Genomic DNA, 24,485 nt, shown 5'->3' with positions numbered 1-24,485 from the left:
CATGCTAAGGTCACAATATGGTGAGTATCATTTACTTTTTCAGTGTTATTTGTTGAACTAGGTCATCTTAGGACAGAGTTATAGATCAACCAGCAGGGTTACTTGGAAATATGTTTACATATTTTCAGACACTTTGCTTAAACGCTAAATAAACTAAATGTTGATATAATATGGTGTGTTCTTTTATTTCACATTTCATTGTCCACCAAAAATCTTACTGAAGATGCATCAATATGGATTTCACAGTGTGCATTAGATCATATTCCGTAGACCTTTAATGATATAAAGTTATTGTACTTATGGTCCATATGCATTATACAGTATAGCCAAAAGATTGTGGACACATGACCAGTATATGTGCTTGTTGAACATCCCATTTCAGGCTTAGTCCTACCTTTGCTATGATAATAACCTCCACTCTTCTGGGAAGGCTTTCCAATAGATTTTAGATTTGTGTTCATTTAGCCAAAAGAGCATTAGTGAGGTCAGGTACTGATGTTGGATTTTGGGAGGCCTGGGGTGCAGTCGGCGTTCCAGTTCATCCCAATGGTGTTCCTTCCAGAGGTGACCTATGGGGTTGAGGCCAAGGCTCTGTGCAGGACACTGACACACTAAACTTGACAAACCATATCTTCATGGAACTCGCATTGTGCACCAAATCTGGAACAAGTTTAAGCCTCTTAGTTCCACTGAAGAGGAATTGTAATGTTACAGCATACAAAGACATTGCAGACAATTCTGTGTGTCTCACTTTGTGGCACGAGTTTGGGGAAGAAGCAGTGTGATATCAGATGTCCACAAACTTTTGCCATATTGTACGTGTTCTGATACTAGTATCTTCATTCATAAGCTTTTTATGTAGCCAGTCAGCTAAACATGTCATAGCAGCACAGTACATAAAAACCATGCAGATATAGGTCAAGAGCTTTACTTAATGTTCTTAACCAACACAGTGTGTGTGTGTGTGTGTGTGTGTGTGTGTGTGGTGGTGGGGGGGTTTAATGTACTTTCAATGTCTTTGACTATGACATGGTTTTTGGTGGTGGATGGGCTGGTTTGAGTATTTCAAAAATGCTGGATCTCCTGGGATTTTCATACACAGCAGTTTCTAGAATTTACAGAGACTGGTGCGAAACACAAAAAACATCCCCTGAGCAGCAGCAGCAATTCTGCTGATGGAAAGGTCTTGTTGATGAGAGAGGTCAAATAACAATAGCCAAACTTGTTTAAACTGACACGAAGGCTATGATACTTCAAATAACCACTCTTTTTACAACTGTGGTGAATAGAAAAGCAACTCAGAATGCACAATATATCAAATATTGAGGTGTATGGGCTACAAACAGCAGCAGGCGATATCAGGTTCCACTCATGACAGCAAAGTATAGGGATCTGTAAGGTCTACAGTGGTGCTTGAAAGTTTGTGAACCCTTTAGAATTTTCTATATTTCTGCATAAATATAACCTAAAACATCATCAGATTTTCACACAAGTCCTAAAAGTAGATAAAGAGAACCCAGTTAAACAAATGAGAAAAAAATATTATACTTGGTCATTTATTTATTCAGGAAAATGATCCAATAGTACATATCTGTGAGTGGCAAAAGTATGTGAACCTCTAGGATTAGCAGTTAATTTGAAGGTGAAATTAGAGTCAGGTGTTTTCAATCAGTGGGATGACAATCAGGTGTGAGTGGGCACCGTTTTATTTAAAGAGCAGGGATCTATCAAAGTCTGATCTTCACAACACATGTTTGTGGAAGTGTATCATGGCACAAACAAAAGAGATTTCTGAGGATCTCAGAAAAAGCATTGTTGATGCTCATCAGGCTGGAAAAGGTTACAAAGCCATCTCTAAAGAGTTTGGACTCCACCAATCCACAGTCAGACAGATTGTATACAAATGGAAGAAATTCAAGACCATTGTTACCCTCCCCAGGAGTGGTCGACCAACAGAGATCACTCCAAGACCAAGCCGTGTAATAATCAGCGAGGTCACAAAGGACCCCAGGGTAACTTCTAAGCAACTGAAGGCCTCTCTCACATTGGCTAATGTTAATGTTCATGAGTCCACCATCAGGAGAACACTGAACAACAATGGTGTGCATAGCAAGGTTGCAAGGAGAAAGCCACTGCTCTCCAAAAAGAACATTGCTGCTTGTCTGCAGTTTTGCTAAATATCACGTGGACAAGCCAGAAAGCTACTTGAAAAATGTTTTGTGGACGGATGAGACCAAAATAGAACTTTTTGATTTAAATGAGAAGCCTTATGTTTGGAGAAAGGAAAACACTGCATTCCAGCATAAGAACCTTATCCCATCTGTGAAACATGGTGGTGGTAGTATCATAGTTTGGGCCTGTTTTGCTGCATCTGGGCTAGGACAGCTTGCCATCATTGATCAAACAATGAATTCTGAATTATACCAGCGAATTCTCAAGGAAAATATCAGGACATCTGTCCATGAACTGAATCTCAAGAGAAGGTGGGTCATGCAGCAAGACAACGACCCTAAGCACACAAGTCATTCTACCAAAGAATGGTTAAAGAAGAATAAAGTTAATGTTTTGGAATGGCCAAGTCAAAGTCCTGACCTTAATCCAATCGAAATGTTGTGGAAGGACCTGAAGCGAGCAGTTCATGTGAGGAAACCCACCAACATCCCAGAGTTGAAGCTGTTCTGTATGGAGGAATGGGCTAAAATTCCTCCAAGCCGGTGTGCAGGACTGATCAACAGTTACCGGAAACATTTAGTTGCAGTTACTGCTGCACAAGGAGGTCACACCAGATACTGAAAGCAAAGGTTCACATACTTTTGCCACTCACAGATATGTAATAATAGATCATTTTCCTTAATAAATAAATGACCAAGTACAACCCCGATTCCAAAAAAGTTGGAACAAAGTACAAATTGTAAATAAAAACAGAATGCAATAATTTACAAATCTCAAAAACTGATCTTGTATTCACAATAGAACATAGACAACATATCAAATGTCGAAAGTGAGACATTTTGAAATTTCATGCCAAATATTGGCTCATTTGAAATTTCATGACAGCAACACATCTCAAAAAAGTTGGGACAGGGGCAATAAGAGGCTGGAAAAGTTAAAGGTACAAAAAAGGAACAGCTGGAGGACCAAATTGCAACTCATTAGGTCAATTGGCAATAGGTCATTAACATGACTGGGTATAAAAAGAGCATCTGGAGTGGCAGCGGCTCTCAGAAGTAAAGATGGGAAGAGGATCACCAATCCCCCTAATTCTGCGCTGACAAATAGTGGAGCAATATCAGAAAGGAGTTCAACAGTGTAAAACTGCAAAGAGTTTGAACATATCATCATCTACAGTGCATAATATCATCAAAAGATTCAGAGAATCTGGAAGAATCTCTGTGCGTAAGGGTCAAGGCCGGAAAACCATACTGGGTGCCCGTGATCTTCGGGCTCTTAGACGACACTGCATCACATACAGGCATGCTTCTGTATTGGAAATCACAAAATGGGCTCAGGAATATTTCCAGAGAACATTATCTGTGAACACAATTCACCGTGCCATCCGCTGTTGCCAGCTAAAACTCTATAGTTCAAAGAAGAAGCCGTATGTAAACATGATCCAGAAGCGCAGACGTCTTCTCTGGGCCAAGGCTCATTTAAAATTGACTGTGGCAAAGTGGAAAACTGTTCTGTGGTCAGACGAATCAAAATTTGAAGTTCTTTATGGAAATCAGGGACGCCGTGTCATTCGGACTAAAGAGGAAAAGGACGACCCAAGTTGTTATCAGCGCTCAGTTCAGAAGCCTGCATCTCTGATGGTATGGGGTTGCATTAGTGCGTGTGGCATGGGCAGCTTACACATCTGGAAAGACACCATCAATGCTGAAAGGTGTATCCAGGTTCTAGAGCAACATATGCTCCCATCCAGACGACGTCTCTTTTAGGGAAGACCTTGCATTTTCCAACATGACAATGCCAAACCACATACTGCATCAATTACAGCATCATGGCTGCGTAGAAGAAGGGTCCGGGTACTGAACTGGCCAGCCTGCAGTCCAGATCTTTCACCCATAGAAAATATTTGGCGCATCATAAAACGGAAGATACAACAAAAAAGACCTAAGACAGTTGAGCAACTAGAATCCTACATTAGACAAGAATGGGTTAACATTCCTATCCCTAAATTTGAGCAACTTGTCTCCTCAGTCCCCAGACGTTTACAGACTGTTGTAAAGAGAAAAGGGGATGTCTCACAGTGGTAAACATGGCCTTGTCCCAACTTTTTTGAGATGTGTTGTTGTCATGAAATTTAAAATCACCTAATTTTTTTCTTTAAATGATACATTTTCTCAGTTTAAACATTTGATATGTCATCTATGTTCTATTCTGAATAAAATATGGAATTTTGAAACTTCCATATCATTGCATTCCGTTTTTATTTACAATTTGTACTTTGTCCCAACTTTTTTGGAATCGGGGTTGTATAATATTTTTGTCTCATTTGTTTAAGTGGGTTCTCTTTATCTACTTTTAGGACTTGTGTGAAAATCTGATGATGTTTTAGGTTATATTTATGCAGAAATATAGAAAATTCTAAAGGGTTCACAAACTTTCAAGCACCACTGTAAGTATTAATCAAATATACCATACACTGAGAGGCTCCAATTGAAATTATGGATTCTCTGAGGTGACTGGTGAGGGGCGCAGCCCCAAAGAAAATAGTATTATGCCAGTCACCGAAAAGAATCCATAATTCCCGATGCCTCTCAGTGCATGGAATATTTGATTTATATCCCTCATCAAAAAATTCCAAACTAAAAGTGTTAAGAATCTTGGCATAAACTCACTGGAGGCAGCCATGTTTGTTGTTTATGTCAGAGTGACCTTCGACCTGCATATGTGCAATGTACCATGCTATCGCTTTTTTAACCTTTTATATATATATATATATCAGTGGCGTGCACAGATAGACACGAGGTGGTGCTCAAGCACCTGCCCCTCTGCCCTTTGTCCAAAAAAGTGCCCTTTTGAATTTTTTTTTTTACAGTTTACTGAGGCCAATGTCGACATGATCTTTTAGAAAAGCCGCGGCATTAAAAGCGTGTGTGAAAATAATGTCCCGATGTGTGCCCCCTCCGCACACACACCGGACCTCTGTCTCTCTTGCTCTGTCACGTGAACAAGCGTGCAGTGCATTCAATGTGAGGTTGCAGCAGCATAGCGTCCTGGAAGCCACGGCCTTGTCGTAGCGCAGACAACACATCGGGCAGTCAGTCAGCTCTTCCCCTGCCCCACCAGCCAGGTAACACATGAATCGAGTGAAAATGTATTGTTTGCCCTCTAAGCCCAAGCTGTAATTATTTTGTCGTGAAGTAGCCCATCGCATACAGAAACAACTGCACATAAGTATTACATTTTTTGCTAGACCATTTTCAGATTTAGGAAAACAAAAATTTCTTTTTCTATTTTGTTCAACTAGAGATTCCTGGCAAAGTCAAAAAGCCTTGATGTAATAAATTAACATTAAGTGGTTGTTTTACACCTTTAAAAACTAAAACGGGTCAGTGGTGACCCGAACACAAGAGGAGGTGTTCCACATGCGCAAAAAAAGTGCCCTTTTTCCCCCCAGAGCACTTGCCCCCCAAAATGTCTGTGCACGCCACTGATATATATATATATATATATATATATATATATATATATATATATATATATATATATTTATATATATATATATATATATATATATATATATAACAACCATGCTATCACCTGCCTTGCTAGGCATGATCATGATATGAAGATCTAAATGCACAGAAAGGCTCGCAGAGCCACAGCTGTGACTCAAGTCAGCCGTATAGCTTGAAATTGTGATGTCAGTTCATGGTATATCCAGGCTATACCATGACTGGCTTGTACCATATCCATTTTTTGTTATTTATTTCTGACATCACAAGATACATTGTTTAATCAATGGTGGAACTATTTTATGTCACGTGGACATCCTTGGCCAATCCTTGCACAGGAATTTTTTGATGAGGGATATCATTATTTATAGGCATTTTCATTCCATCTCATGAATGAAAGAATGTCGCTTAGTGTTAAATTTGGATTTATTGCTCATTTTTTGTTTCGTTGTTCACGTAATTTTTTTTTAAAAACCGTGGCCAATATCAGATTTCAGGTCGCATTGTGTTCACCATTGTTGTAGTCAAGTCACTAAACCTCGAGTCCGAGTCCAGTCTCGAGTCCCCAGTGTTCACATCTGAGTCAAGTCCAAGCCATTAAAGAAAAGTTTGAGTTGAGTCCACTACTGATCTGAGTTGAGTCCAACACTCCAACTGCACCATTTGATGGTGGCTGTTTCAGCACCATTAACATTAATTTGTTCCTGAACATGACGTATGAACAGGTGAATGTGCATTCTCTTTGTCAGGAAGTGTGAAGTATTCTGCCAGAGATGGTTAGGAGACAGATGTAAGTGCAGAAGGTGTGTTTATTAATACAAGTGAAGACAGGTAAACAATCCAGAACGGCAGGAAAAATCATAAAACAGTGAAACAGTCAATAGGTTGAGTGAGGCACAAACAGGCTATTGTAGACTCGACAGAATCAAAGATGAGAAACAGGAAATCAAGGATCAGGAAACCAAACAAGGAAATAAGGCTTGGTAATGTGTCAATACTTCGCAAAGTAAGTGTGTTTTCACAGTCTTTATATAGGCGCGCTGATTGCGCCTTAATCCTGTGCAGGTGCAAGTTGTTTACGGCGTGCGCGGGAGAGTCCGCTTGGCGCACACGCTGTCCAGAGTGCGCCCGAGAGTCTATCTGATGCACGCGCCAAGGTGCGCAGGTGTGACACTCTTGCATGGAATTAGTACAAAAATTAATGAAGATATAAATATCTCTCATCTCATCTCATTATCTCTAGCCACTTTATCCTGTCCTACAGGGTCGCAGGCAAGCTGGAGCCTATCCCACCTGACTACGGGCGAAAGGCGGGGTACACCCTGGACAAGTCGCCAGGTCATCACAGGGCTGACACATAGACACAGACAACCATTCACACTCACATTCACACCTACGGTCAATTTAGAGTCACCAGTTAACCTCTTTGGACTGTGGGGGAAACCGGAGCACCCGGAGGAAACCCACGTGGACACGGGGAGAACATGCAAACTCCACACAGAAAGGCCCTCGCCGGCCACGGGGCTCGAACCCGGACCTTCTTGCTGTGAGGCAACAGCGCTAACCACTACACCACCGTGCCGCCCCTTAGATATAAATATCTTATGCCAAATTATAATCGCATGTTACAAAAAATAAAGAAAAAATCCGAGTCCTCGTCTCCAATTTACGAGTCCTCATGCAGTTAATGTATGAGTCCGAGTCATCAGTGCTCAAGTCCACGTCAAGTCACAAGTCCTTAAAATTAGGGCACGACTCAGTCTGACTCAAGTCTGAGTCCTGGACTCATCTCATCTCATTATCTCTAGCCGCTTTATCCTTCTACAGGGTCGCAGGCAAGCTGGAGCCTATCCCAGCTGACTACGGGCGAAAGGCGGGGTACACCCTGGACAAGTCGCCAGGTCATCACAGGGCTGACACATAGACACAGACAACCATTCACACTCACATTCACACCTACGGGTAATTTAGAGTCACCAGTTAACCTAACCTGCATGTCTTTGGACTGTGGGGGAAACCGGAGCACCCGGAGGAAACCCACGCGGACACGGGGAGAACATGCAAACTCCACACAGAAAGGCCCTCGCCGGCCCCAGGGCTCGAACCCAGGACCTTCTTGCTGTGAGGCGACAGCGCTAACCACTACACCACCGTGCCGCCAGTCCTGGACTCGAGTACTACAAATCTGGTGTTCACATTGTGCAGTGAAAAAAAAAAAATCAGACCCGTATCTGATTTTGGGCCACATATGAAAGTGTCCAAATCAGAATATACAAAGATGAGACATCATGTGATTTGTGCAGTATAGAAAAAAAACAGTCACATCTCATCTCATCTCATTATCTCTAGCCGCTTTATCCTTCTACAGGGTCGCAGGCAAGCTGGAGCCTATCCCAGCTGACTATGGGCGAAAGGCGGGGTACACCCTGGACAAGTCGCCAGGTCATCACAGGGCTGACACATAGACACAGACAACCATTCACACTCACATTCACACCTACAGTCAATTTAGAGTCACCAGTTAACCTAACCTGCATGTCTTTGGACTGTGGGGGAAACCGGAGCACCCGGAGGAAACCCACGCGGACACGGGGAGAACATGCAAACTCCACACAGAAAGGCCCTCGCCGGCCCCAGGGCTCGAACCCGGACCTTCTTGCTGTGAGGCGACAGCGCTAACCACTACACCACCGTGCCGCCAGTCCTGGACTCGAGTACTACAAATCTGGTGTTCACATTGTGCAGTGAAAAAAAAAAAATCAGACCCGTATCTGATTTTGGGCCACATATGAAAGTGTCCAAATCAGAATATACAAAGATGAGACATCATGTGATTTGTGCAGTATAGAAAAAAAACAGTCACATCTCATCTCATTATCTCTAGCCGCTTTATCCTTCTACAGGGTCGCAGGCAAGCTGGAGCCTATCCCAGCTGACTATGGGCGAAAGGCGGGGTACACCCTGGACAAGTCGCCAGGTCATCACAGGGCTGACACATAGACACAGACAACCATTCACACTCACATTCACACCTACAGTCAATTTAGAGTCACCAGTTAACCTAACCTGCATGTCTTTGGACTGTGGGGGAAACCGGAGCACCCGGAGGAAACCCACGCGGACACGGGGAGAACATGCAAACTCCACACAGAAAGGCCCTCGCCGGCCCCAGGGCTCGAACCCAGGACCTTCTTGCTGTGAGGCGACAGCGCTAACCACTACACCACCGTGCCGCCAGTCCTGGACTCGAGTACTACAAATCTGGTGTTCACATTGTGCAGTGAAAAAAAAAAAATCAGACCCGTATCTGATTTTGGGCCACATATGAAAGTGTCCAAATCAGAATATACAAAGATGAGACATCATGTGATTTGTGCAGTATAGAAAAAAAAACAGTCACATATAAACAGAAAATCAGATTTGGCCTACTTTTGCAGTCTGATCTAGCCTCAGTGTGTGCAATAGTTTTAGACCCCAACATCATTTTTATGATGCCAGTGATGAGCCCTGAATGAATGAATTACTCAACACGAACACTTTCATGGTCAGAGGGGCAGATATTAGATGTTAGCTGTCTTGTTTAATAATCCCAACCAGCCAGCACTATTTACACCAAACTTTATCTGACAAACCTCTAGTTTCGCGACTATACCGACAGGCGGCGCCACGCAAGCACGCTGTTGTGCTACCCGCTAAAAATTCAAAGAGTAAACGCTTCTACTCGCCGCTTTTCTATTGGCTGAGAGACCTGAGGGCGGGGCTTCGACTTAATTATTCAAGTGCAAGGAAGACAAGATCAGTTGGGTTTCAGGGACAATGGAGTGAGTTACAGACCTCTGATGCAACTTTCATTCTTTTTGTTGTGACTTTATTTTTTCGAAAACAGTGCCTGGGCTTGTTAATACGTGTTTTAAAAGGAAATCTGTAATATATGTGAGTTTTAATTAATTAGATCTTCAGCAGGTGGGAGTGAAGAGGACTGGACTGATTTTATTCCACCAGGATAATTCACACAGGAGCCCATAGAGTAGAAGAAGGACCCTCAGTGTGGGTTTATTGTGGGCCAGATGTGACTAAATCTCTGTAGTGTAGACAGTAAACTGAGGAACATGTTGGATTTTCTGTCTTTATCTTCCTGTTGTATGAGTATTTTTCACATTCAGACCTAAAACTCCTGTGAAACTCATCAGACAGACAGCAGAGGCTCCAGAAGGTGTTGAAGCTCCAGGACATTGTTTTTGTGTTGAAGGTCGCAATGACGGATCAGAGATACTCAAGTTTGGATGAAACGTCCCTTCAGAAATTGGTGAGTCCATTTCAAACCCTGTGTGTTGATGTTTACTCTTGTGTAGTAAATAAAATGTACTAATACACATGTCACAATTTCACAAATAGTGTCTTTTGTGATGTTCATATTATGAAATCCAGATCATACAGGCTATACAAATTAAACACCTGGATAGTGTTAAAAAGGGGAACACTCTCTTTAAAAAAAACAAAAACATCTGACTTAAATATAAATAAATAAAAATCTGGACTTTGGCCAAGCTCACACCTTACACACTATGTAAGTCTATTTGTTGACTCAACAATCCTGCATTTCAGAAGGATGGGGAATATTACTCACTTCCTTTTAAAGGTGAGACATATTACTCCTTTTCCACATGTTGACACAGTTCCCTGAGGTCTAAATGGAATGTCTGTGACGTATTTTGACCAAATCATAACAATGATAAAGCCCCACTGCTTCCAAAACACCCCTGTTCAAAACGGCCGATTTGAGCGCCTGTTCCTTTAAATGATAACGAGCCACTGTTCACCCCACCCCCTTTTCCGCTGGCCAATCAGGTAGTACTTTTGTCATGAATAAATATTTACAAAGGCGGCTCTCACTCCATGGGTGGAGACACTCAGATGAAGGGGGTGGGATCATTTTTAATATTCTAATGAGCCCTGCTTGTGACCTAGAAAGGGGAGCTGAATAAGCGAAGTGCGCAACGCTTGTATGCATGTGTGGCTTTTCTAGGTCAACTATTTCGGCTACCAAACGAACTACCGAGGTGCTGAAGTTACTATAGGAAGACAGGTAGTGGACCGTGAACTTTAAAGCTTTATAGCGATTGGCTTAAAGACCTTAAGCCTTAAGTGAATTGTAAAACTATGACAGGTGCACACTGTGCTTTTTACCAATGTACTAACGGAAGTTATAAACTTAAGCGGTGGAAGAAAACACAATTGTACTGGGCCTACATCTGAAGACGGGTCATGTAAATGTGAACCTCCGTTTGCACTTTTATCTCATACATGTTGGGTCCCCATTACCTAGCCTCATAGGCCCTAACGTTATACGCGTTATATATACGCTTGTAGTCATTTCGAAGCCGATGGAGTAGCGCTTTTTCGTCCGTCAAGTAAATATTCAGCAATATCGACTGACGTGCATGGTGGCCACAGCTTAAAAGCCCCTGGGCTTCGTCCAACCACCCGTCGGTTGTCTGCAGAGGGTCGGGAATTTGTTTGCCTTCAACTGTCAACAAGGACTTGTAGTCGTTTGACAGCTTGTGTCTCCTCATCCTTCGTTAAAACGCATGGTAAGTTCTGGACTGATGCTGCATAGGCAAGGGCAACCAGTTCTTCTTTACGTTTTGCCCTAGTGCCAGTCGTGGTCTTGGTTGTCACAGGCAGTCCACGACGACTGCAAAACCGTTTCAAATCGTCAACTTCCCAAAGTTTAAACTGATCTAAATCGTAGTTGTCAATACTGCTTTCCGCCATTTTGAAGTGCTGTTTGGTAGCCAACAAAATTAGCGATCCCATAATGCACTGCGCGGACCGAGATTCGCAATTCGCTTATTTGAACAGCTTGTTGAAGCATGTTTTCTGAAATGGGCAGAGCAAAAGAAACTGACTGGTTGTCTTATTTCAGAGTTTGTGGGTTGGTAGGCTTCAGATACCCGAATGTATGTGTACAATCGCTGAAAGTAAGGGTGGGGTATTTTTTATAAATATAAAATGTCCCCTTTAAACAACTTACTAACAGTACAGTTTTCTTTTTCTGTGGTAATTTTAAGTCAAAGTTAAGGGGGGAGGGTCTTATCTGCAAAATACGCATGCCGTGAGTATTTAGTATCCCAGCTATATTTTGAATCCAAATGGATTTCTCATTGAAACCTTGGTTAAACATTAAAATCACAAAGGTTATTGTTTACATTTCATTATGAGTTGCAGCCAAAGGGCTCAGTGCCATTGTGTTTGGCTCCACCAGGAAGTTTTATGCAGTACTTTTATAACAATGGGACATATAACTTGCGTTTAATATTTAACTAGACTCGTGTCGTCAAAAACTTTTAATTTTTACTGAACATGTGAACATTCTGGGCATGTACTGGACAGGAAATGGGCACTTTGATCCCTCAAGTAGATATGGTACCGCTGCTGCAGGAACAGTTGGGTTGTGGTGCTCACGTATGAATTTGAAGATAAGTGTTGATATGGGTATCTTGATATCTGAGGAAAAGAGTCAACATGAAGGCAACCAGCGCAATTCCTATTGTATGATGTACAATGTGATCTCTGTGATCAGAGAGGCGTCAAGATTTCTCATGATCTTGTGTTGGCAGCAATGCTACTTTCATACAGAACATCTGTAGACCCATCATTGTAACAGCCCAAGTTTAAAGATTCTCTCACAGACCTGAATTCTTTCTTTTTCTATTAAAAAAAAAAGTAAGAAAAACCTGATAAATAGTGAAATGACACACTGCCATATGAAAATTACTGTGATGCACAGGCATCACATCCAGTGTTCCTGGTATATGTTCTGGATCCACTGTGATCCTGACTGGTATCAAACAATTCCTGAAAGTGAGGTGAATGAATATTAAAAAAAAAAAAAAAGTGGTAAGAGAACATGAAAAAGAATGTGATACTTCAGTGAAAGTTGGCAAATGTGATGCGAGTCGTTTGGGCATGTCTCACGAGTTAATATTTTCAGGCGTCTGCATAGAACTTTTCAGCTATATATATCGCGTCTCTCCAACACCGCCATAGACACACATTCATACTTGACCTGGAATTGTATTTCAGAGATCTTTAGCATGTTACAAAGTAATATTGCAGAGTAATGTTAGTCACAATAAATAGCAAGTGAATAAATTTTACCATATATTTTAGATTAATTTGTGGTGGCTACAAAGTTAGTTTTGAGGGTCATATGGGTTATTGAAGTTGTTAATGTTTTGCTTTTATGTTCGCTCATTAGCGTGGCAACAGTGAAACGTGAAGGCGTGTTGGACGTGGTACTGCGTGTCCAATCTGTCCAATGTACGTCATGTCTGCCATTTTTCATTTGTTCTGACAACATGAACAGAAAACCTGCATTCTTGCCTGCACAGGGGTGTCTGTATACTACAAAGCAGTCAAACATCAAATGAAGATATCTTGTGCAGGTAACAGCGGTGCAGTACATTCCACGTGATTATCGTCTGTCAGTGTTTTTATCATATCCTCATTTATATCATTGTGATGTGGAAACGGTATTTTCACGTTCATCCACTTTGACGAGTGGATTAGAAAACGTCCTATTCTTAGTTGTTCAATGTTTTTAGTGTGGATAAAAAGGCAAAATGGATAACATGCTTAAATGTATCCGTTGTTGTGTGGGGTAGTCCGAAGATCCCATCGAGTCCAGCTTTACACAAATCCAGAGTAGATTTAGCTCCCTAATGAACAAGTCAGGAGTGATGGTAATGGTGACAAGGAAAAACTCCCTGAGACATCATGAGGAAGAACCTTTGATAGGAACCAAACCGGACTCTACTGAATGAAGATAACGAATACTAACTGTGTTAAAAGGATTTTAAATATGAGTACAGGATAGTCTTGGATTACAACGGCTGAACGTAGGTACAAATCCAGGTCGGATTATCTATTGAAGAAAAGGATGGCTGTCAAGCAAGATGCGCAAGGATAAGTTTGGATATCGATGGATGCTATCCAAACTTTTAATTGACAATTGTTAGCATCAATTATGCTATCAACTGCTTAATTGATAGAATAATTGATGGTGCTCATTGTTGATTGTGATGTGAACATATTGTACTCACTGGTTACTTTTAGTAGGAACTTGTTCTTTATTGTAAGGCTCCTGTTCTTGACTGTAGGAGTGGAACCCAACGTGGTCTTCTGTTGCATGCTGAGTTTTTTTTTTTTGTTTTTTTGTTTTTTTCCCCCTGCTCATCACGATTGTAAACAGTTCTGAGTTACTATATCCTTCCTGGCAGCTCAAACCAATCTGACTATTTTTCCTCTGACCTCTCTCATCAACAAGGCGTTTGTTTCCACCCACAGAACTGTCGTTTACTCACTCGATGTTTTTTGTTTTTTTGCACCATTCTGTGTAAACTCTAGAGACCTGTTGTGTGTGTGTGTGTGTGTGAAAACCCCAGGAAATCAGCAGTTTCTGAAATACTCAAACCAACACCCATGCTACAGTGAAAGTCACACTTTGAGATCACAATTTTTCCCATTCTGATGTTTGAATGATTTGAACATTAACTGAAGCTGTTGATTTGTATCTGCATGATTTTATGCATTGGGCTGCTGTCAAGGGATTTTTTAAAAAAAATATATAAAGATAACTGCATAAAACAGCAAGTTTATCGATGTACCTAATAAAGTGGCCGGTGAGTGTATATTGATACTTTGATGACTCTCAGGCTTAATGAGCTACACTTTATAATGATTCACGTAGGAGGAAGCTGTTACTGTTTATTAGTGTAAAATCACCTTTCATACTCAATCATCGTCTTTTCCTTTACACTCTGAGGCACGTTCGTATTGGTGTTTGGATGACTCACGCAGGACATGCATGAGTCAGTAGTTTTTTTTTTGTTTTTTTTTTTGGACTCTACAGTAGGTTTTCAGCAGACTGAACAGATGTTTATACTTTTTACATTGCATTGTCTGGACCCTCATCCATTGTATGGTTTTCCTCTCTCAGTACTGACCTTGTGAGACGTCTGTATGATATACACTTGAGTCACTCGCGTGGCAGCAGCATGTAATGCATAAACCTGGTATTAGTATCGTCTTAAGACCATGCTCTTTGGAAACAATCGCAGGTTGGAGCATGCCGAATGACGTGTGAATGAATCTTTGATTTCTGAAACTACATTACAATGTTTTTATATATTTAAAAAAAAAAACAGAAGTTTGAGTGTGGTGCCTAAAATGCCTGCAGGGATGCAGCCTCCCAAACACTAGTGTTCGAGTGTAAATTGCGTGCGATTATATAAATAACCCACACATACAATGCACGCAGTTTACACTTGTACATATCTAGTTGACATGAAACATGCCCTTGTTTATGCAGGTAAGTCAGTAAAAGGAAAGACTTGGTGAGCTATGAATTGAGATGTGAGGAAAAACAAAACGTTTAATTGAAGCAGAGTTCTGAGTTGCTGTGCCTGATGTTTCCTTTAATGAATTGCTCTTAAAACAGCATAAACACTATACAAAGCGATGAATCTAAATAAGTATGGTGTGTGTATATAATATAAAAATATTTTATTTATATATATATTATATAATAAGGCCTTTTTTATATATGTAAATAAATGGTGTGTCTATATCTCAATATACGGACGAGGGTAAGTCAAAAAGTTCTAAGACAGATGTTATATTTTCGAAAGTAATTCAAAAGAGAAATTCTCTGAATGAAACACCGCTTGCAGAAGTGTTTAGACTTAAATGGAGGCTGTGTAGAGAAATAACTTTTATTTTCATAAAGGTTTTTTTTTCATTTGTCTTAGAACTTTTTAACTTGCCCTCTTATATACAAATAAAGGATTATACATGGAATGCGTTCTAGAATTAGTGGGAAGTATACATTACAAAACACAGTAATGCAGTAATCTATATGTACATAATGTATGATTTATATATATATATATATATATATATATATATATATATATATATATATATATATATATATATATATATATATATATACACACACAATAATAAATAGCTGATCGTAATTTATAAGCTTAAGCCATAGTATTAATTGAGGATTTTGCAAGGTTCCTAAACTGATCAACAGAAGTAGGTATAAGGATGGCAAACGAATATTATTCCAAGTAATTATGGTTCTAGGATAAGAAGAAAATTTGTTATTGCAATTGCCTATAGGGAAAACTGTTAGATAATCTAGATGTTCTGTTTAGCTTGGCAACTTCATCAGGAAACTGGATGCCAACGAGGTTTTGTTGGATCTTGTGGCTTGGCTCATCAGTCTGCGTTACTCTAGGGTGTCCCATCCAAGATTTTCCAACATGGGCGATACATGGCTGTACCAAGAGTAGTCGTTATAAATGAATGTTGCTCCACAACGTTGAATCATTTCAATTTTATGTTCTTTTTAGTATACGGATTCCATGCACAGGTAGCATATTCCAGTTTAGGGCGAACCAAACTTAAATATGCCTGGGACTTAACTTCAGTGGTGCAGCTACTCAAAATGTGTTTGAGCAGACCTAGTGCTATTTGGCTTAAAAAAAAAAAAATTCTCTCAGTTTTCATTCCATCGTAGGTCATTTATAATGGATGAGTTGTAGACTTTCCACATGGAATAGTTTGAGTAGCAGTTTAATAGTTTGATACAGTAGCAGTACCTAACTATGTTCACAGGGAGATCTCTTCAGAGTCATGCCATGATGGTAACGTTCAGACATGTTGAAGTTTATTGCAAGCGTGTGCTAGTTGTTGTGTGGTGTTTGTAATTTTTTTTAATTTTTTTAAATATAAATTGATTGGTTTACAGTCACAATCTGGTACAAAACTGAACCGATTACATATTGGTTTTTTATATATATATATATATATATATATATATATATATATATATATATATATATATATAATATAATTTGTATTTAAAAAAAATATTTTAGGTTTTGATTCAGTTGAGAACTCCACTCGGTCCAAAAGCTTTATAAATAGTTGAAGTAAATGTGAAACTTCTGTTTCTGGAAGAAATGAAACATTGCACAGCAGGAACGTTGTTATACTTGGTACGAAATTTTATAATAACCTGAAAAAATGCGATGATGAGCCTGTCTGGCCAGAACCCTGCATCCAAGTCAGCTCTTTATAGCAACCCAAAAAATAAATGATGAAATTTTGAAGAAAGGTGGTCCATGGGCCAAGGAACAATTGATTAGGTTTTGATACAAATCTGAATGTGGCTTGACAGGTATGCACTGTACCAAGTGCCCTTGTTTTAACTAGAGCTGTGTTCACATATATACCGGTACGATAGTGGTATAACTGTATCGATACAAAGTATACCGGTACAGTTTAGTGCATCTGTCCACACTAGCGAGAAATGTTTGCGGTTTTCTTTCACGGTAGTTGAAATGCGCGTGCATGAAATGTTTCCGTGGTTACCGAGTAACTTCCTTCCGAGAATATGGCGGATGAAACAACATGTGTGCGCTTTTTGTCAGTGTACAGTCTGTATTTCTGGTGGTCATTTATTCAGTTGAATCGTATAAAACGTGCGAGGCAGTTGAGAAAGAAACAAAGAAAACGAATCTCCGTTCTTCACTATTTTATTCAGCGAAGACATCGATTGAGGTGTGTGACTTTGCGCATGCGCATTATATTTGTATCGATACAGAACCGCTTCATCTGTCCACACTACAGCGAAGCGCTACAGTACCGATACCGTACCGGTACGAAACCCATACATTTGTGGGTTTCGTACTGATAGTTATACTGCTACAGTACCGGTATAGTTGCTAGTGTGGACAGGTGTTGCGGTACGAAAGTAGTATCGTATCGGTACAAAATCCCTAGTGTGGACAGGGTATAGTAGTTATTGCCCGTGAACCTGATTTCCTCTGAATGGTGCTCTTCACAGGGGCTAAATCACTCCCTGCGTCTCCTCAGTGGCGTAGACTCTTCTATGCCGGAAGTCTCTAGCGAGGAGCGCTGATTGCTAGGTCCTGTACAATCGAAACTCCCAGGCGAGTGGGGGAGGAGGCTGCACGTGGTGTGTTAGCATGAGCATGTAGCCTGTGGGAAATGAGTGTGTGTTGGATTAGCACTCATCCCATATTTTGGAAAATTGAAAATGTTGTCTTGGGGCCCCTCTGGGGTGTCACCAATCCATGTGCAAAGTATGGAGTATGTGCGTCCAGCCATGTCAATTTGCATAAGTGAACAGACAGGCAGCCTTCCTTTAGTAGTATAGATATTATATGGACACGACGGTTTTATTGGGAAATGGACCACTCGTATTTTTTTCATACGAACTACCTCCGGGACATGGAGACCCAAAGCCATGATGGAAATCTCTTTCCTCATGAGTGACTCGTATAGATGAATTGTTTTTGATACATTTTGCATACTTTTTTGTTTGTGTCTATATAATAAGAATCACACGTCGGCTTGAAGATATGAAGTTTATCTTGTTTTGAAAAACTCTCACTTCTCATAGAAAGTACATAGCAGATCTGAGTGGTGTTTTCTTGATACTTCATTCCAATGACGTCACTCCCAGTGTCTTCCTGCTGACTAGATGTGCATTGTCGATGGCAAACCGGTTCAAAATAAAAATTCTTTATTTGTGCATATAATTTTTTGTGCTGGTGTCCATATAATATAAAGAACATCGTGTCTGAAGGTTCTCTGTCATCCAGGTCATAGTAAACCATAGGTGCTAAAGGCTACATCCACACGACAACGGCAACAAGATGTTATTTAAAAATATATCGTGTCCAAATGGGCAACGATCAGTAAAATATCAGGTCCATATGGCAACACAACGCTTGCTGAAAACGATGCAATACACATGCCACACCTCTGGGGCGCTGTAAGACGGTCCCTTCGGAGACACCAGAACAATAGAAGAAGTAAGGACGCATGCGCATAAACTATTACGCATGAGACTTCATATTAGCCACAAAGTCAGGAAAATCTGTTTGTAAAATTACATTATAATGACCAAATACAATGAAAAGTATTTTTCCAGTCTCACCTGTGAAAGGTAATCCCATGTGATCTCGTTTGGACGGCAAACCTGTTGGTACAGTTAAACGCAGCTAATCTTTATTCTCCGCTTTGACCTATCCAATATGGCGGCGAGGATGACGTATGATTCTACGTGGAAGGCGGCGTCTTTAATGGTCCGGAATAAATTGAATGCTACAGGTTGATGGATTAATTTGTTGTTTCTCACCTGTGAAAGGTAATCCCATGTGATCTCGTTTGGACTGTAAACCTGTTGGTACAGTTAAAGGCAGCGCATGAATCTCTATTCTCCGCTTTGACCTATCCAATATGGCGGCGAGGATGACGTATGATTCTACGCGGAAGGCGGCGTCTTTAATGGTCCGGAATAAATTGAATGCTACACGTTGATGGATTAATTTGCTCCTCTACGCCCTTTTTGAGGAATGTATTGTCGGACTTAAACCAACATCTGAAGAGGTGAGATCGCTCCTTTTTTTTCCCTATTTTTGCTGGTGGGATTGACTCTGCCCTAAGGGCTATTTTCTCTCTCTCTCTCTCTCTCTCTCTGCACCATTACACAATAAATATTCACAGTGAAAATATTTTGTAAGCGCGTTTCATGAACCAAGTTATAGGATTTGTTGACAACTCGCATCGCAATGAGAAGATCATTGGCACTACTGGTGTTAAGAATCAGACCATTTCATAAATGAATATTTTGCTGTAGAGCTGCAGTGTTTGTACAATTGCATGTTTTTGCTTCACTATTACTGTCACTATTCTGCTTCTTGCATTACTACTGTGAACTAACACTGAACATAATAATAATAATATCCAAGCTCGTGTTTCACTCCTCACTAGTGCTCTGTAAGGCTTTTTCCTGGTGATATCCTGGTGATATTTGTTACACTTCTACCCGGCGTGAAGCACTCAGTCATGTGGTTGTGACGTCATTGTAAACAAATCCGTTCTACTCATCCAGACGACTTCACAACGGCAACGTTGCTAGATCTTTCCACTCTGGAACCCGTTCTCAAAAAGATTGCGTTTTGGGCACCCAAAACACCGGTGCCGTGTGGACGCCAGGCCTAAACGATAAGCAATTGTATCGGAGTCACCTGAATCCGTTGCCGTGTGGACAGGGCCAAAGAAGGCAACTGGACTTGTTTGAAATCCTTGACGTTTCACCCCTCATCTGAAAGGCTTCTTCAGTTTTGTCTGACGAGTGGGGAGTTCCAGGTAATTATCCTCTAGTGGATCAAAAGCAACCTTAAGGAGAGTTGTTGGGGTACAGAGGATTCTAACGACATTCTAGGTTGATCTGTGGGTTGTTGGAGCTCTCTGCCGTCATGTGAGTAATGGAAGTCAGCTGAGTTTTGGTGTGGATGTGTATTCAGTTTTCTGGGAAGTGTGCCAAAGACTGCATTGTAGGTGGCTGATAAGTGACCACCACCTCTGTTCGGTAATTGTTCCAGGTTGACGAAGATGGCTTCTTTTACTCCTCCTCTTTTGAACCACTGGTCTTCTCTGGCTAAGGCTACATCCACACGACAACGGCAACGAGATTTTATTAAAAAAATATCGTGTCCACATGGGCAACGGATCAGTAAAATATCAGGTACATATGGCAACGCAACGCTTGCTGAAAACGATGCAATACACATGCCACACCTCTAGGGGCACTGTAAGACGGTCCTATCGGAGACACCAGAACAATAGAAGTAGGCGCATGCGCATAAACCCCTTCTACCCGGTGTGAAGCACTGTCAGGAACAAACACACAACAAGAAGATGGCTGCGACTACGCGAGGAAATCGTGCCTTCTGTGTGTACAAATTAGTTTTATTAGTGTGCATAGTTTTATATCACTTAATTTTCTTATTGTGTGAACATTTTGAAAAGCATTTTTATATAATTTAGATAACTTTTTTTTTTTTCTTTTTTATATTGTGTGTGAGAACATTTTGAAAAGCAGTCTTATCCAATAAAAAGAAATTCAAGAAATGGTTCAGTTACTTGTTTATTTAAAAGAAAAGCTGTATACAAAAGTGAATGCAATGCAGTGGTTCATACAAAACGGTGAGAGTGCTGCTTGTTCTAGTCATGTGGTTGTGACGTCATCGTAAACAAATCCATTCTACTCATCCAGACGACTTCGGAACGGCGCCGTTGCCAGATTTTTCCACTCTGGAACCCGTTCTCAAAAAATATCGTTGTGGGGCACCCAAAGCGCCGGTGCTGTGTGGACGCCAGGCCGAAACGATAAACAATTTTATCAGATTCACCTGAATCCGTTGCCGTGTGGACAGGGCCTAAGGTGGTGTTTACATTAGACCGTATCCGTCTCGTTTTCGTCGCGGATGCACTGTCCGTGCACATTAAAACGCCGGGAAACAACTCCACAGGCGGAACAACTTGAATCCGCCAGGGCCCACGTATTCAACCCAGTTCGTACCTGATCCGGTGCTGTGTAAACATTGAGGAACGAGGAAACGCAGTGCTGAGCTCTAGCTGACGTCGTCATTGGACAACGTCACTGTGACATCCACCTTCCTGATTCGCTGGCGTTGGGATCACACACACGGCGGCTCAGTCCCGAATCACTGCTCGTGCGCTTCACTCGCGCGCTCTGTGAGCTGCGCAGGGCTGGAGTGCGCACCCTCCAGAGGGCACTCGCTGTTCAGGGCGGAGTGATTTGGAGCGCAGGAGGAAGCGCTGAGCCGCACTGAGGTTTATTTACACATTTCAACTTATTTACCTCCTTCAGGCGCTTAAACTCTGTGAGAACATGAACATCACAGCCAGGTGTGTTTATCTGCTGGAGAAGGTGTTCGCTTGCCATCCTTCCACTTGCAAGTGGTGAGTGACTTGCGCATGCCCGATTATGCACTGGGATCATGTGACGTCCCGTCTAATTAGTCATGTGATTAGCGTATCCGTGTATTGGTGTTGCTGTGTGCACACGAATCGTTTTAAAAACGTTAATCTGATGATCCGCTGATACGGTCTAATGTAAACACCACCTAAAATGCATACATTGCAGACCTGAAACGAGTGCCCTTTGTTATTGAGATGAAGATGGAATAGGCCAGGACTCTGCATTCCATCTTCTCAATAACAAAGGGCACTCGTTTCAGGCCTGCAATGTATGCATTTTAGCCAGAGAAGACCGATGGTTTGAAGGAGGAGTAAAATAAGCCATCTTTTGGCCCTTTTCCACTACCCTTTTTCAGCTCACTTCAGCTCGCTTCAGCTCACTTCAGCCCGACACGGCTTGCGTTTCGACTACCAAAAAACAGCACGACTCAGCTCGCTTCAGCCCTGCTTAGCCCCTAAAACTCGCACGGTTTTGGAGTGGGGCTGAAGCGAGCCAAGCCGAGTGAGGCTGGGGGCGTGAGCAGACACTCCCCTGTGCACTGATTGGTGAGGAGGAGTGTCCTCACATGCCCCGCGAGCACGCTGGGATCTGTAAACACCGTAAACACGGAAGGAGAAGAATTACGAATTACGAGAATTTCTGAAGGCTTATGCGCCTCGCCTCATCTATACGCTCTTGCCAGTATCTGTTGGTGTTGTCGGTGACAACAAGCCACAGCACCAAGACCAGCAACACTAACGACTCCATGTCCTCCATGTTTATTGTTTACTATCCGGGTCGTGAGACTCCCGCTTAAAAGCTCACTGATGTCACTGTTTGCGCCGCTTAACGACATCACGTGACGTCCACCCACTTTCGCTAACTCCACCCAATGTGTCCACCCACTTCCAGCCAGCACGGTTCAGCGCGGTCGTAGTCGAAATGCAACTCCAACAGCCCCGCTCAGCCCAACTCAGCACCGCACGGCTCAGCCCGACTCAGCCGCGTTTGTAGTGGAAAAGCGGCATTTGTCAACCTGGAACGAACATCAACATTACATGGTGGCGTGAAGATATGAAGTTTCTTGTGTTGAAGAAAAATATTTTCACATCACTCACTTGTGAATATCTGAGTGGGGAATATAAACTTCATACGCTTGTGGAACCATGTAATATCCTCTGTATATGACATTCTTGTATTTGTGATTTTATCTTAACTTGATGTATGCACTGTTTTTAATATTGGTTTAGATTATTTAACAACAAATTGATTAATTTTCAGGCAGATTTGCGCTCGCACAGCGTTCATGAATCTTTCAACAAAGGGTGGGTTTTTTTTTTTTTTTTAAACTGGTTGGTTACTTTTAATTTTGATCGAACTGAACATATATTCTCACACTACTTATGATTTGTTGTAACTGCTTTTCATTTTCTATTCATTATTTTTATTGCACATAAATGACTCCCTTTATTAAAAATCTTTTACAGAAAATTTATTTTTTCTGTTTTTCATGACTGGGTTATTTTTAAATTTTAAGCTTTTGTTCAGGCCTCTTGTTCTCCGCATGCAGATTGTGGAAACTGTCCTGCATCTTTTAGAAAAGGCCAACGTGATGGCTTCAGGTTGGTCCTGCATATGAGGTCCTTCAGTTAGACACTGTGCCATGTCACAATAACAGAAATACAGTGCTTTTGCAAAAGTATTTATCCCCCTTGGTGTTTGTCCTGTTTGGTTGCATTACAAGCTGGAATTAAAATGGATTTTTGGGGGGTTGGCACCATTTGATTTACACAACATGCCTACCACTTTAAAGGTGCACTTTTTTTTTTTTTCTTAAATCCTCAAGGCAAAACTGCTCCAACTCCTTCAAGTTAGATGTTGGTGTAAAGCTATCTTCAAGTTATGCCACAGATTCTCAATTGGATTGAGGTCTGGGCTTTGACTAGGCCATTCCAAGACATTTAAATATTCCCCTTTAAACCACTCCACTGTAGCTTTAGCAGTATGTTTAGGGTCATTGTCCTGCTAGACCATAAACCTTCGTCCCAGTCTCAAACTTCTGGCTGTCTCAAACAGGTTTTCCTCTAGAATTGCCCTGTATTTAGTGCCATCCATCTTTTCCTTCAGTCCTGACCAGCTTTCCTGTACCTGCAGATGAAAAACGTCCCCACAGCATGATGCTGCCACCACCATGCTTCATTGTAGGGATGGTGTTCTCAGGGTGTTGGGTTTGCACCACACATGGTGTTTCCCATGATGGCCATAAGTTTAATTTTTGTCTCATTTGACCAGAGAATCTTCTTCCATGTGTTTTTGGGGAGTCTGCTACATGCTGTTGCGCAGACTCCAAATGTGTGTGTGTTTTTTTTTTTTTTTTTTTTTCCTCTCTCTCTTCCTCCTGGCCACTCTGATAACTCCCTCAGCATTATCGTTGGTGTCTTTGTTGCATCTCTTAACGCCCTCCTTGCCTGGTCTGCGAGTTTTGATGGGCGGCCTTCTCTTGTCAGGTTTGTAGTGGTGCCATATTCTTTCCATTTTGCTATAATAGATTTAATGGTGCTCCCTGGGATATTCAGAGTTTGGGATATTTTTAAATAACCCAACCCTGATCTATACTTTTTCACAACTTTGCCTCTGACCTGTTTGGAGGCTCCTTGGTTTTCATGTTGCTTGCTTAGTAGTGTTGCAGAGTCAGACTCCTTCCAGAACAGGTTGATTTATACAGACATCATGTGACACTTTGATCGCACACAGGTGGATCTTAATCAACTAATTATGTGACCTTAAGTGAATTGGTTGGACCAGCTCTTTATTTAGGGGTTTCATATGAAAGGAGGTGAATACTTGATTATTATTTGTCACAGTAAAACAAAGTGCACCTTTTTAAAGTGGTAGGCATGTTGTGTAAATCAAATGGTGCTAACCCT

General features: G+C 41.3%; 1 protein-coding gene across 2 annotated transcripts in view; it reads left to right on the top strand.

Moving 5' to 3' along the window:
• The first annotated feature begins 9,494 nt into the window (after positions 1-9,494).
• smtnb (smoothelin b) overlaps positions 9,495-24,485 on the top strand; it is an 84,144-nt gene continuing 69,153 nt past the window's right edge. For both annotated transcript variants that reach the window (XM_060906791.1, XM_060906790.1), the window contains exon 1: positions 9,495-9,987. In XM_060906791.1, coding sequence (XP_060762774.1) covers positions 9,937-9,987 — 51 coding nt within the window. In that variant the 5' untranslated portion in view covers positions 9,495-9,936. The remainder of the gene's footprint in view (positions 9,988-24,485) is intronic.

Source organism: Neoarius graeffei, chromosome 24 (assembly GCF_027579695.1).
Source record: "Neoarius graeffei isolate fNeoGra1 chromosome 24, fNeoGra1.pri, whole genome shotgun sequence".
Taxonomy (NCBI): Eukaryota; Metazoa; Chordata; class Actinopteri; order Siluriformes; family Ariidae; genus Neoarius; species Neoarius graeffei.
This window is presented reverse-complemented; position numbering and strand designations above follow the sequence as displayed.